Genomic DNA, 14,799 nt, shown 5'->3' on the forward strand with positions numbered 1-14,799 from the left:
TGAGTTTTTGAGTTTGTTTTTTCTTTTCTTCTAATGCTATATGCAATAGGTCAACTATATTTGGTGTATGGAAATATTTTATGATCTATATGTCAGTCACACAGGTTTTATTTGACCTTGATCTCATTATCACGGTTCATAACTCAGTGAAAGTTTTGTGTTTTGGTCTGTTTTTCTTAAACTGTTAGCAAAAGGTCAACTATATTTGTTTTACGGAAGAATTGTTAGCTGTACATGTCTGTCTGGTATGGTTCATCTGACCTTGACCCCATGTTCATGTTCATTGGTCAATGTTAAGTTTTCTTGGTTAATGTTAAGTTTATGTGACAGTTGTTAAAGCTTTATATTTTGAACTATCAACATAATATCAATGATTAGTAAAGAAGGCAAGACATTTCAGCGTCTGCACTCTTGTTACCAATTTGTAGCTTTTTGTCTTATATGATACATACAAACTTTAAATAACAAAAAAATGTTGGGGAAGGCAATCAAGCCAAATTATAACCCCCTATTGTTAGTAGACTGTCTCTCGTTACAGGAGTAATTGCCATTAAATGAGGATATTTTGGTACTTTTTGTTATGTTTTAAAACAACAACAAAAAAGAAAATAGAAATTAAAAGGACAAAACGATCAGCAGTACAAGATCTATTATTTTTTGTCATGAATCCTAATTTCGTCAACAATGTTGGTGAGTGACTTTTGTTGAATATGCACATAGACCAAGGTGAGCGATATAGGATCTTTAGAGCCTCTATTTCTATTTAGATTCCTTATTAACACCACCCTTGTACTTAAGGTGGATATTTATTAATGCATAGATTCGATCAAAATTCTCAAAGTTGATATATTTTTGGGATTTGAAAAAGAAATTGAAAAAATATTCTTAAATATCAAAAGACTATTCAAACAGCCAAGTTTTAAAACTACACCGGTATAGCTTTTGCTTGAGCTCAGCTTGGGTTTTGTTGTTTAACAATATCTTGGTGTGGTCGATTCTCTTCAAAAATTTAGAACAGCTTATTTCCTATGTTAGATTTTACAAAGACATATGTTTTAATTAATTGGTTATTTAGCATTTGGTAAGAAAATAACCAGTCAATTACTGTTTTTTTGATCCCATGAGGGGACAAAATAATCCCTGTCCGCTTGTAGGAAGAATTAATTAAAATTTTCACATTTGCATAACTTAGAACTCTTATAAATTAAGGAATGTATCTCCCTCATGCAAAGCTCTGATTCCTTTCACGGATTTGGCTATACTTTTTGGACCTTTTGGATTATAGCTCTTCATCTTTTAAATAAGCTTTGGATTTCAAATATTTTGGCCACGAGCATCACTGAAGAGACATGTATTGTCGAAATGCGCATCTGGTCCAAGACAATTGGTACCGTAAATTTTATTACTACCACTGGGTCGATGTCTCTGCTGGTGGACTATTAGTCCCCGAGGGTATCACCAGCCCAGTAGCCAGTACTTCGGTACTGAAATATTAGAAATTGTTATAAATTAAGAAATGTATCTCCCTCATGCAAAGCTCTGATTCCTTTCACGGATTTGGCTATACTTTTTGGACTATTTGGATTATAGCTCCTAATCTTCTAAATAAGCTTTGGATTTCAAATATTTTGGCAACGAGCATCACTGAAGAGACATGTTTTGTCGAAATACGCATCTGGTGCAAGACAATTGGTACCGTTAATTTTATTACTACCACTGGGTCGATGCCTCTGCTGGTAAACTATTAGTCCCCGAGGGTATCACCAGCCCAGTAGCCAGTACTTCGGTACTGGCATGAAAATACGGATTTTTTTATTATTGAAATTTTCTGTTACAAAATTGGTACCGTTAATTTCATTCTATAAATTCACAATAGTTTCTAAAGTGACTTTATAAAATTGAGAATGGAAATGGGGAATGTGTCAAAGAGACAAAACCCAACCAAAGAAAAAAACAACAGCAGAAGGTCACCAACAGGTCTTCAATGTAGCAAGAAATTCCCGCACCCGGAGGCGTCCTTCAGCTGGCCCCTAAACAAATATATACTAGTTCAGTAATAATGAACGCCATACTAATTTCAAAATTGTACACAAACCAAAATTAAAATAATACAAGACTAACAAAGGCCAGAGGCTCCTGACTTGGGACAGGCGCAAAAAATGCGGCGGGGTTAAATATGTTTGTGAGATCTCAACCCTCCCCCTATACCTCTAGCCAATGTAGAAAAGTAAATGCATAACAATACGCACATTAAAATTCAGTTCAAGAGAAGTCTGAGTCTGATGTTAGAAGATGTAACCAAAGAAAAAACCAAAATGACAATAATACATAAATAACAACAGACTACTAGCAGTTAACTGACATGCCAGCTCCAGACTGCAATAAAATTGACTGAAAGATTATGATTTCATCATATGAACATCAGGCACAATCCTTCCCGTTAGGGGTTAAGTATCATACCATCATAACATATATGAGAAGAATATAACCCGTGTCATGCCAACAACTGTTTTTTGATGCAAAGACCCTATAAGTGAGTCACTATTAACGCCAACATATGCAATCTTTAATGACCTGACAGCAGTATCGTAACTATATCCCTTCTTAATAAGTCTATTCAAAGGTTTTGTTAGTTTCTAAGGTGAATACTGACACCTTTGTGCTTTATAAAGAATATTTCCATAAAAAATTGGATGTGAAATACCTGAACGTATAAGAAGTCTGCATGTTGAGCTATATTTACGAATGATGTCCTTGTGAATATATTCATATTGGCAATGTTAAACATAAAGTCCTTTTGCTATTTATTGAGTCCTTACATTTGAGCCTTCATGGGAACAGTAGAAATAATTAGAATCGTAAATTAAATGTTTTGTAAATGCTTCATATTTTCCCTGTAAGTATTTTTTTTATCATTTGTTTTCTGTCTCCTTTCATTAATCGCATATTTTTTTCTTTCTATTGATATTCTTGGTAAAACAAAATATATACCTTCAGGAAGTTCAGGTAAAACATTGGAACCATCTTCAAAATTGCAGTCAGAAAGGTAATTTGTTCAAAAACTACATATATGTTGTATTCATTATTTAAAAAAATAAGAATATAAATGGTGAATGTTTCAAAAGAGACGTGAACGTAAACGCTACCACAGAACAGAAAACAGTATAAGGCCACACATGTAATGGGTCTTCAAAACGCGAGGCAGGTTTCAGCTGACCCCTAAATAAAAATGTGTGCTAGCTTAATGAAAATGGACGTTAAACTACACTCCAAAACATATAAATGAACTTAAATTAAAAACCAAACACGACAAGGACCAGAGGCGCAAACATGCATGTGGGAGGCCTGAAACTCCTATACCTGTAGCCAATGTTGAATAAACACAGCACAGTACAACTCCATTTAAAATAAGTACAGAGTCCGAGGTAAGAATAGGTAATAAAATAAACAAAGCAAAATGACAATGATACATGTATTAAGAAAGGACTGCTAGCAGTTACTGACATGCCAGCTCCAGACCAGAATGCAACTAAATACGTTTTACTATAATTTTATTAAATATCTCGAGACGACTCGTTGATTTAGATCAACGCAATGAAATAGGTGTATAATATGATAATGGTTAGTTGATTTCAATTGGTTACCTTTATTGAGAGATTTAACACACCTTCATGTAAATACTTAGTAACCATCTGAATTGGAGGCAATTTGTCAAAAGCTTAATTAAGTTAAGAGTCTAGATTGATGTAAGGACAGTTTAACTTATTGTAAACATGAAACAGAAGCCAATGTTGATATACAAGGAAAGTGAGTATACTTTCGGTTAAAACATTTACTAGTATTAAATTTATAAAATTAAAAATAACTTATTCAGAGGACGACCATTTGATTTTCAGGTGGTTAACATATCTTAAGTAGCTATAAATTTTCATTTATTGCGTTCAAAATACGGCTAATTATGTCAAGATGCGTTAGTTAGCCATTGTCTTATGTTATAGCATATTATTTGTTTTTTTTTTAAACATATTTGGTATCGGTTTTAGATCTTTTGATTTCTTTTCAATTTATTCATATCTTTTATTGGTTCGGGATTATTAAGATATACATGTAATGGTATTTTCTTTTTTGTATAGAAAATCTACAGAAACATATATGAAAGGGTTAATAACGGTTTGACTTGCCATTAAACCAGGTTTAACCCACCATTTTTTTTCTTAAAATGTCCTGTTTCAAGTTAAGAATTTGGCAGTTGTTATCAAATAATTCGTTTCCATGTACACAGCTACTTTTGCATAGGTACTATTTCTGTACTAAAACTTTGTAGTACTGGAAATCTACATTTGATATTCAGTACTATTTTGTTCCTCTAAAGTTATTGTAATATTTAGGTACCTGTATTTTACAGTACTTTTCTTATACTAGAAATTTAGGTACTACAGATTTTTGGTTACTACCTTTACATTTTCAGCATTTTGAAAGTTTTTCTATTCCAAATCTCTTAAAGTGATGATTTGCAGACAAGGAATATTGTATTATTTCTGTACCAAAGTATTGAGTACAAATCAAGTACTGTAAAATACGAATACCTAAATATTAAAATAGTTTTAGGTAAACAAAAAGTACTAAATATTAAAAGTAAATTTCTAGTTCTACATTTTTTAAGTACAGAAATAGTACCTATGCAAAAGTAGCTATGTTGGCATTTTGTTTTTTGCACTTCAATGTTCATGTTTTCCTCTTAAAGTTCATGTTTATCCCTCAGATTTATTTGCTAGTCGGTTCTTACCCCTCTCAATCGATTTATGACTTTTGAGGAGACCGTAGACATCTCTAAAATTGTAAATAAAAATCGATGTTCAGCAAACACGCTTTATTGACCCAGAGTTTGTTGGTTTTTTTTTCTCGTTTGTTTGCTGTCTCATAGCCGAAGGAGGATATATCAAATCTTCTTTTGATCATCGAATTTCTATTCTACTATAGATATTTTAGTTAGAAAGCTACACTTAAAGGGGAAAAATGGAAGCCATGTTAAAAACATCAGTAATTCTGGCATTTTGTCCAAATAATATATGTAATGTATTCATTATTCAAAGCTTACTATAATTGCTTTTTTGACGGTTCGTTTTGATATGGAATTAATAACACAGTTAAATGCACAATTTAAAGAAGTCATTTTTGTCATTCAGACATTTGACAATTAATATGTTTATCAAAATTATTACAATTAAAGCGTATTGTAGATAAATAAAGTCAATTTTAACAATGACAAATATTAATTAAATATCATGAGAATACTAAATCAGGCGTTAACTTAGATCATCGTGAATATATAGGTATTCAAGTCTTTATGACAATGGTTAGTATTGTTATCCATTTGCTCGGTCAATTTGTTACCTTTATTTAACACACAATCAGCCAAGTAGTTGTTTATCATCTCATTGCAGACAAGTTGCCAAATTTAGAGTTTAACTAAAACTTTAGTTTGATACAATCTTTATACAGCGCCAAAAATATGTTTAACAGTATCGGAAAAAAAGATAGTTAAATATTAGCAAAAATTAAACAGAGAATGAATAGATATAGGAAGATTTGGTATGAGTGCCAATGAGACAACTCTCCATCCAAGTCACAATTTATAAAAGTAGACCATTATAGGTCAAGGTACGGTCTTCAACACGAAGCATAGACTCACATCGAATAGCAAGCTATAAAGGGCCCCATAAATACTAGTGTAAAACCGTTTAAACTGGAAAAACCAACGGTATAATATATATAAAAAACGAGAAACGAAAAACACTTATGAACCAGATAAACAAACGACAACCACTCAACATAGCATAACTTACTTAGGACAGGCGCAAATAATTGCAGCAGGATTAAACGTTTTAATGGTACCTAACCCTCTGCCTTTTCTGAAACAGTAGTATAACATCACAACATAGAAAGCCAATATACATTCAAAATCAGTAATACTACACTTTCACATATATCAGTTAGGTGCACTATCAAATATCAAGTTGAGTTCAACGAACAAATGGAACGTTTTATTATAGGTTGCACTTTGTAAATACAGCTGTTTCTCAAAATACATATCTTTTGGGGACATATATATTATTCATAGATTATGTGTGTTGTTTACGTCCTAGTTCCAAGATATGATATCTTTGTTTCATCTCATAGAGACATAACTTGAAATAATACCAATATAAAAAAAACATGATGTTGCATGACGGGGCATGAACATGTTTTGAAAATATATACCGCACTGTCTGTATTTACAGAAATACAAACCATAGAAGACAACGGCTAAGTTTTCATGTTTTGGATTGATTACATTTGTTTCTATGGCAATTACAATATGAAAAAGATTAAATGAATCTGTACATAAAGTTTATAAAACTGTATGCCATGTATTCATTTGTACCCAACGTATCTGTAGAGCGTAAGCTATAATGCACCTTTTATTCCAGACAAAAACGACTCACATTCGTGCATATTTCCGAAATCAAAATGCTTATTCATAATGTACAGTTCATTAATAACATACTTTGATTAATATCTAAAATCCGATACATTTGCTATTTACATCAAGTTGTTAATGTTAGGTGTCATTAAACATAGATTAAGGCAACAGTAGTATACCGCTGTTCGAACAGGATTTTAGCAACGAATTGGGTGATTGGCAATAATCTAATTATAAAAAGGTTGCGTTTAAAATAATAATCGATGGCTTTGATTGTTAATCACTCAGTTGTGATAATAACACCCTTTATTAAAACTTTACAGGTAAATTGTGATATTTTTTCACTTTATATCTCAGTTATCTTAATTTCAAAATGTGTTATTTATATGTTATGTTAGAATAAATGGTTGGAAACTAACAACACACTACTGATAAGAATAGAGTCATCTTTATTTCGCGTATGCAATAACAGATTTATCATTCTTTATTTTTCTAACAATGCAAATGCAGACGAGTAAATCAATTACAGACCATCGTACGCACTTCAATAATGTTCAAAATTTATACCGTATAAACGGCTAGGAAAACCACGGATATGCAAAATGAGAAACAATACGTATTATCTTCTTTTGAAAACAAATAATAAGAATAAGACATTTTCGGGCCGTGAAATAGCAAAGAGTAAAATCAAATATTTTAAATGTTTTTAAATATTTTTATGCTAGTGATAACTGTACAGATTGCCTCGTTCCTGAACGGTTAGTACCACCCAATTGCTTGTGATGTAACACATACGTTAAAACATGTCATATTTTACGTATTTGACCTTATATGGTAATTTCATTCATACTGTTCAATAAAATTAGCTATACAGTACTTAGTCTTTCGAATTCAATGGGTCCAAAAAGTGTTCATACTTTTTCCTTTGATAATCATCAAATAATTCATAAGAAAGCATTCATTTGCAGTCAAAGTGGCATATTTATCATTATCAAATGACTGGCAACATCGTGCCTAGACTATATATCCGTACATGATATGTATCTAAGTTAGATAATTTTCATCTTACTATGCTAACGAAATAGTCCCAAGGGCAAAAAGAATGAAATTATTTAAAAATTGTTCTTCTGTATAAAGAATAATGTATACTCATTCGGACTTTTTGTTCGATTGATTTGAAGACTCTTATTTTAGTTTAGATTAGTGTACAGGGGAAAATAGTGTTTGTGACTTTGGTAAGGACCTATCGATTATTAAACATGTTTAATGAAATCATAATTTTAATAGATTTTTGTATCGTTATCCTCATGGGTTATGGATTGAACTCTTATATATTCTTGATAGTCCAAGGTTAAGTATAATAATGAAACTGAATAACAATACTGAACGAATACATTGTTTAACCCAATTCAGTTTAAATACAATCAGATGTTTTACTACTTATCAGACTTTGAAAAAAGACACCAAAATTATACGAATAGTCTTTGAAAATGTTGTAAGAACAGTGCACTGATGTTTAACATCAGCTCACACTATGGTTAAATAAGTCCGAGAATAATTTCGGTGCTTTTTGTCCGCAATTTGCTTTTTGTCCGCTTTTGCTTTTTGTCCGATAATTTTGCTTTTTGTCCGAAACTTTTGCTTTTTGTCATTTGCTTTTTGTCCGTTTTGCCTTTTGTCCGATTATTTTGCTTTTTGTCCGAAACTTTTGCTTTTTGTCCGGTGCTTTTTGTCCGTTTTGCTTTTTGTCCAATTATTTTGCTTTTTGTCCGAAACTTTTGCTTTTTGTCCGTTGCTTTTGTTCGTTTTGCTTTTTGTCCGATAATTTTGCTTTTTGTCCGATATAAAATGCAGATGGCAGTTAGGTCCGCTGCTGTATGCCCTTAGGTAATCGGTGCCCTCAGGTAATCGTGGCAATAGTGCCCATATGCGTAGTAATAACATGATCTAACAATAGAATAAACTAAAACTACATCATTGTTCTTTCTATTTCGACTGACAGTATATGTGCGAAAAATAGGAGAAAACAGGAACACATACAATTTTTAGGCAGTTAAGCTGCCTTATGCGAGCACCCTGGATTTGTGTGCTACCCAATAAATGCTGAAATACGTGCCATTGTTATTATCTAGCTGGATATTATATTATTTATTACTTATTGGACATTTTTTTCATACTTTTCATTCTGGATTACAAAAAATATGACCAAAAAAACCTTAAATGATCGTCGATTTTCCCAAAAGTTTTGAAGTTGCACATTGGAAGCAGGGCACATTAGGAATCCTTATGTATTTTATTATCCCCTGAGCTTTTGGCTAAGATGTAAAAGAACAAATTTATGAAATATTTAATCGCCGAAAATCTCTAAAGACAAGTAGTTTAGATTTCCCAAATTGCAAAAGTCGTAGGCATATTGTTTGTCATCAATACGTAGTCAACTACGTCAGTAGTCTATTAAAATAAGTTCGACTGGTCATGCTGTTGGCGGCAATTTTGAATTAGAATACGAAATTTCGTTTCTTTTCAATTTGGACGCAGGGGTTCAAATTAGCGGTGGTCCGAGGTCTGCGACCTTCCATTTTCGCAGTCGGACTTTCTACTTGGTTACTAGCTATGCCCGACATGCCCGACGGACCTTGAAAGAAAATAAAAAAAATAACTTTCCAAACATTTTTACCAAAGTTTTCTAATAAACGATCTCAAACTTATTTTCATCATTACTATCCATGACAGCGGTGTTCAATGTGTTCAACCGCAAGATTTATACAGATAATCGCCGACAAATAATATGTAAATCCGAGTTAAATCGTATCTCACTGCATCTGTCAAAAACAACATTGAAAATAAAATGGCTGCCGGGGTAGACAATATCGGATCCGATTCCGAGAGCGGATAATGGTAATCCCGGGTTTGGCTATCATTTAAAAAAAATCCAGACAGGTGACAAAATACATCTATGCATGATAAATAAATATAAACACTAGAATTGAAAACCAAAAGATATATGTAAAAGAAAGAAAAAGCAGAAAACATTTTCTACACAATTCAATGTCAAAATCCAATACAATGTGACAGCTGGGAACAGTTTATCTAACAATATACATGTTTCTGGTAACAGTATAAATTTTCTTTATCAGTGATAAATGTTGGTAATGCATGTTAGATGCTTTTAAAGTTAAACATATTACTACAATGATCTGCAATTTCAAGGGGTATTTTTTTCTTCTCAATTTTGATGGGTCAGTTAAAATAGCTGGAAGTTTCTTATATAAAAAAAAAGATGTGGTAGGATTGCCAATGAGACAACTGTCCACAAAAGACCAAAATGACACAGACATCAGTAACAACTATAGGTCATCGTACTGCCTTCAACAATGAGCAAAGCCCATACCATTACCACATAGTCAGCTATAAAAGGCCCCATTAAGACAATGTGAAACAATTCAAACGAGAAAACTAATAGCCTTATTTATATAAAAAAATAACTATGAAACAAATATGTTACACATAAACAAACGACAACCACTGAATTACAGGCTCCTGACTTGGGACAGGCACAAATAGTGCAACTATATATATGATACCTGAATGTAAGCAAATCTTATTATATATAGGTGGAGTCCATTGGGCCACTCTTCCTCCTCCTGTTTGATAACTTTGAAACGGATGAGATCTCCACCCCTCGACCGTAAACATTCATGTATGAGACTAAATTAATAATCAAATGAAATATAAGGGAGATCCCCAGGGTCAACCCACCCCCTCATGTTTAAGAACTTGGAAACAGTCGAGATCCCCACCCCTAAACCATATTTATTCATGTATGGGACAACATATAATTAATCAAATGAAATATAGGGGGAGTCCCTGGGGATCATCCCATCCCTCCTGTTTGATAACTTGGTAACGGTCGAGATCCCTATCCCTAAACCATATATCTTCATGAAGTGGACAATATAAAAAATCAAATGAAATATGTAGAGGGAGTCCCTGGGGATCACCCCACCCCTCCTATTTGAGAACTTGGAAACGGTCGAGATCCCCACCCCTAAACCATATATATTTATGAATGGGACAATATAACAAATCAAATAAAATATGTAGAGGGAGTCCCTGGGGATCACCCCACCCCTCCTATTTGAGAACTTGGAAACGGTCGAGATCCCCACCCCTAAACCATATATATTTATGTATGGGACAATATAACAAATCAAATGAAATATGTAGAGGGAGTCCCTGGGGATCACCCCACCCCTCCTATTTGAGAACTTGGAAACGGTCGAGATCCCCACCCCTAAACCATATATATTTATGTATGGGACAATATAACAAATCAAAAGAAATATGTAGATGGAGTCCCTGGGGATCACCCCACCCCTCCTATTTGAGAACTTGGAAACGGTCGAGATCCCCACCCCTAAACCATATATATTTATGTATGGGACAATATAACAAATCAAAAGAAATATGTAGATGGAGTCCCTGGGGATCACCCCACCCCTCCTATTTTAGAACTTGGAAACGGTCGAGATCCCCACCTCTAAACCATATATATTTATGTATGGGACAATAAAACAAATCAAATGAAATGTGTAGAGGGAGTCCCTGGGGATCACCCCACCCCTCCTATTTGAGAACTTGGAAACGGTCGAGATCCCCCCTTAACCATATATATTTATGTATGGGACAATATATCAAATGAAATATGTAGAGGGAGTCTCTGGGGATCACCCCACCCCTCCTATTTGAGAACTTGGAAACGGTCAAGATCCCCACCCCTAAACCATATATATTTATGTATGGGACAATATAACAAATCATATGAAATATAGGTGGAGTTCGTGGGGGCACTCTCCCTCTTCCGGTTAGAGAATTTGGAAACAGTTGAGATCACCAATCTTAAAGAATATATATATTCTTGTATGGGACAATATTACAAATCAAAGGAATAATGTGGGGTTCCCTAGGGTCACTGTTCATCCTTCCGTTTGAGAACTTGGAAACATTCGAGATCCTCAACCCTAAACCATATTTATTCATGTATGGGACAATATAACTATTCAAATGAAGTATAGGGGGTTCCCTGGGGGTCACCCACACCTCATGTTTGAGAACTTGGTAACGGTCAAAATCCCCACCCCTAAACCATATATATTCATGTATGGGACAATATAACAAATCATATGAAATATAGATGGAGTTTGTGGGGCCAATCTACCCCTTCCTGTTTGAGAATTTATAATGGTCGAAATCCACAATCTTAAACCATATATATTTATCTATGGGATAATATTACAAATCAAATAAATTATAAGGGGTCCCTATGGTCACTGTACACCCTCCTGTTTGAGAACTTGGAAAAATTCGAGATCCTCACCCCTTAATCATATATACTCATGTATGGGACTATATAACAAATCAAATGAAATATAGGGGAAGTCCATGTGGTCACCATACCCCTCCTGTTTAAGAACTTGGAAACAGATGGGATCCCCACCTCTAAATAAAATGAAATATAGGGAGAGTCCCTGCAGTCACCCCACCTTTAAATTAAACCATATATATATTCATGTATGAGAACTGATCAAATGAAATATAGGGAGAGTCCTTAGGGTCACCCTACCCACTCCTGTTTGATAACTTAATGTACTGTTGAACACAAACTCAGATTTCTTTCCAGGGAAGCAAGTCTATTCATACTTTTACAAGCTCGTACTAAAGTCAATTTAAACTTATAACAGTCAACCAATACTAACGTTAACGAACTGCAATCATTGCAAACTTGTACCACTGCAGACTCATGACCATGAAAAAAATATACTTGATATATGTGTTGTTTTTAAAAACTTTGACAAAATATGTATTATTTGCCTCAATGATTAATTCATTAAATGAACATAAATGTACAATATATGATTGTTTAATGTTTATTCTTTTTAAAAAATCTTTAAAAAACAAATTGAAGCAGCGATATTTGTTTTATCATATAAACTTCTGCCAAGTTTGCCTCTGTTTTTTTTTTACTTAACTGCCTACAGCGCCTTTGGTGCTTTGATTTACAATAAGTTACGACACATAAGTTACGACAAATAATTCACGAAAAAAATCCAAATATTTCGTTAATTTGTGATCATTGCAACGTGAACAGATATTTATTTAGTGAAACGTAAATGACTTAAAATAATTAAAAAGAAATGAATTGAATGGCGATTTAAACTTTTATAATAATAGTTGTCAAAAACTGGTTTCATAGAGATTTATGTAAATAAATGTATACAATTATTTAAACTAACTATTAAAGAATAAAAGTTATCCACACATGCATAAGGCAGCAAACATTTGAAAACAGGGTCAAAATTTTTTTTTTGTTTCTCAAACAATTAGAAACAAACTTAAAAAAAACCCCAACAAAGTCACCCCCCCCCCCCCCCCCTGAACATGAGCTGATTGCTGCCTAAGTTTCGTGAATGTCCTGTTGAAACTTTGACTATCATTGTGTTTGGTAATATATGACACTTACGTATGGACAGATTTCGCATATATTGATTTTAGTTACTTCTTTTAAAGTAACATACGTAGAAAATGATAATATTTAATAGATAGGTTATTAAAATCAGTCCATCTTGTCCGACTGCATGAGGGGCAGTGGCGGATCCATCCATTTAAAAAAAAATCCAGGACCCAAGGAGGGGGTTCCAACTATAAAAATTATGTTCCCATTCAAATGCACTGATCTCCAAAAAAAAACGTTTCCTATCCCCAGAACACCCTATGACCCGCCACTGAGCTGTTACGAAAAATATCGCTATAAACTGTCACGGCATTATTTGAATTTAAGTGTACTGCAGGCATCTTGCACTGTAAGATTAGTTAGCATTCACACTAATGCAAAATTGTTAAATAATTACTACTTTCGTTGTTTTTTTCTTATCTTTGTTTGAAATGTATTTTATTTCAATCTTTTTTGTGTACCATTCTTTGTTTATTCGAAAGGGTTAGTAGATATATATCTTCATGCCTTATATATCATGTACTGTAGTACGCCGCTAGATTAAAACTGACGTGGAAAGGTAACACATGGCCAGCGAAAGCTCTTTTTTTGAGAGCCCAGGTGGTCTTGTGGTCTAGCGGGACGGCTGCAGTGCAGGCGATTTGGTGTCACGATATCACAGAAGCATGGGTTTGAATCCCGGCGAGGGAAGAACCAAAAATTTGCGAAAGCAAATTTACAGATCTAACATTGTTGGGTTGATGTTAAGACGAGTTGTATATATGTATATATACAATTAAAATAAAAGAACCTAGATAACGATATGTATGCGTTCAATAATGATACATATAAAAAAGAAGCTGTGGTATAAATCCCAATGAGATAACTGTCCACAAAAGGACACAGAAATTAACACCGCACGGCCTTCAACAATGAGCAAAGTCCATACCGCATTGTCATCTATAAAAGGTTCAGAAATAACAATGAAAAATAATTCAAACGAGAAAACAAACGGCCTTAATTATATAAAACAAATGAACAAAAACAAATGTGTAGCACATACTAGTAAACAAACAACAACCAATAAATTACAGGCTCCTGACTTGGGGCAGGCACATACGTTTTTTTTTCATAAAAGTTGTACAAACAATCGATATGGGAAGAGTATTCCAGCAATTATATCAAAGTATAAAAAATCATAAATCTTTATCATTTAAGCAAAGCATACATTTATAGATCCGTATTTTACTCGATTGGCTTTAAAATAGTTAATAGTATCAGATTGTGGAGGAACTATCGGAAGTGGAACCGAGTTCCGAGGAACTTTTGCAGGAATTTGACGTTAGTGAACTTTCAACCATTCGAGGACTTATTGTGAAGAAGCAGGAAACGATCGATCAACTGAACGAGAAGATTGTGGAGGAACTATCGGAAGAGGAAGTGAGCGAAGAACTAGAGGAATATCATCAACGCAATTCAAAGAATCGACTTTGTGGATGCAAGGACCGTCGTGGATATCGGATGAGAACAGTTGGCATACATGAACAGTAATTGCATTTTGCGGCCCCCAGAATGTTGTGAATTAGTTTTAGTTTCAGTTTAGCACTTTATCACTTTTATTTGTTTAACGTTTTACCGCCATTTACGTAACAATAGGCCCGCAACGTCGTCACTTGGCGACGTCTCTCTTGTATATATTAGACTAGTAAAGCATACGAAACATTGAAGACGCTTTTGTGTTTACTTATATCGATACGTCCAAAACAGTATATGACACTAACATATGGACAGATTACGCATATATTGATTTTGGTTACTTCTTTTAAAGTAACACTAGAACACACCC

General features: G+C 33.7%; 1 protein-coding gene across 1 annotated transcript in view; it reads left to right on the forward strand.

Annotated features, from left to right (window-relative positions):
• LOC134727869 (uncharacterized) overlaps positions 1-14,504 on the forward strand; it is a 36,162-nt gene extending 21,658 nt beyond the window's left edge. The window contains exon 10 of the mRNA XM_063592263.1: positions 14,229-14,504. Within this exon, the coding sequence (XP_063448333.1) occupies positions 14,229-14,504 (276 nt within the window). The remainder of the gene's footprint in view (positions 1-14,228) is intronic.
• Positions 14,505-14,799: the final 295 nt, after the last annotated feature.

This window comes from Mytilus trossulus, chromosome 8, assembly GCF_036588685.1.
Source record: "Mytilus trossulus isolate FHL-02 chromosome 8, PNRI_Mtr1.1.1.hap1, whole genome shotgun sequence".
Taxonomy (NCBI): Eukaryota; Metazoa; Mollusca; class Bivalvia; order Mytilida; family Mytilidae; genus Mytilus; species Mytilus trossulus.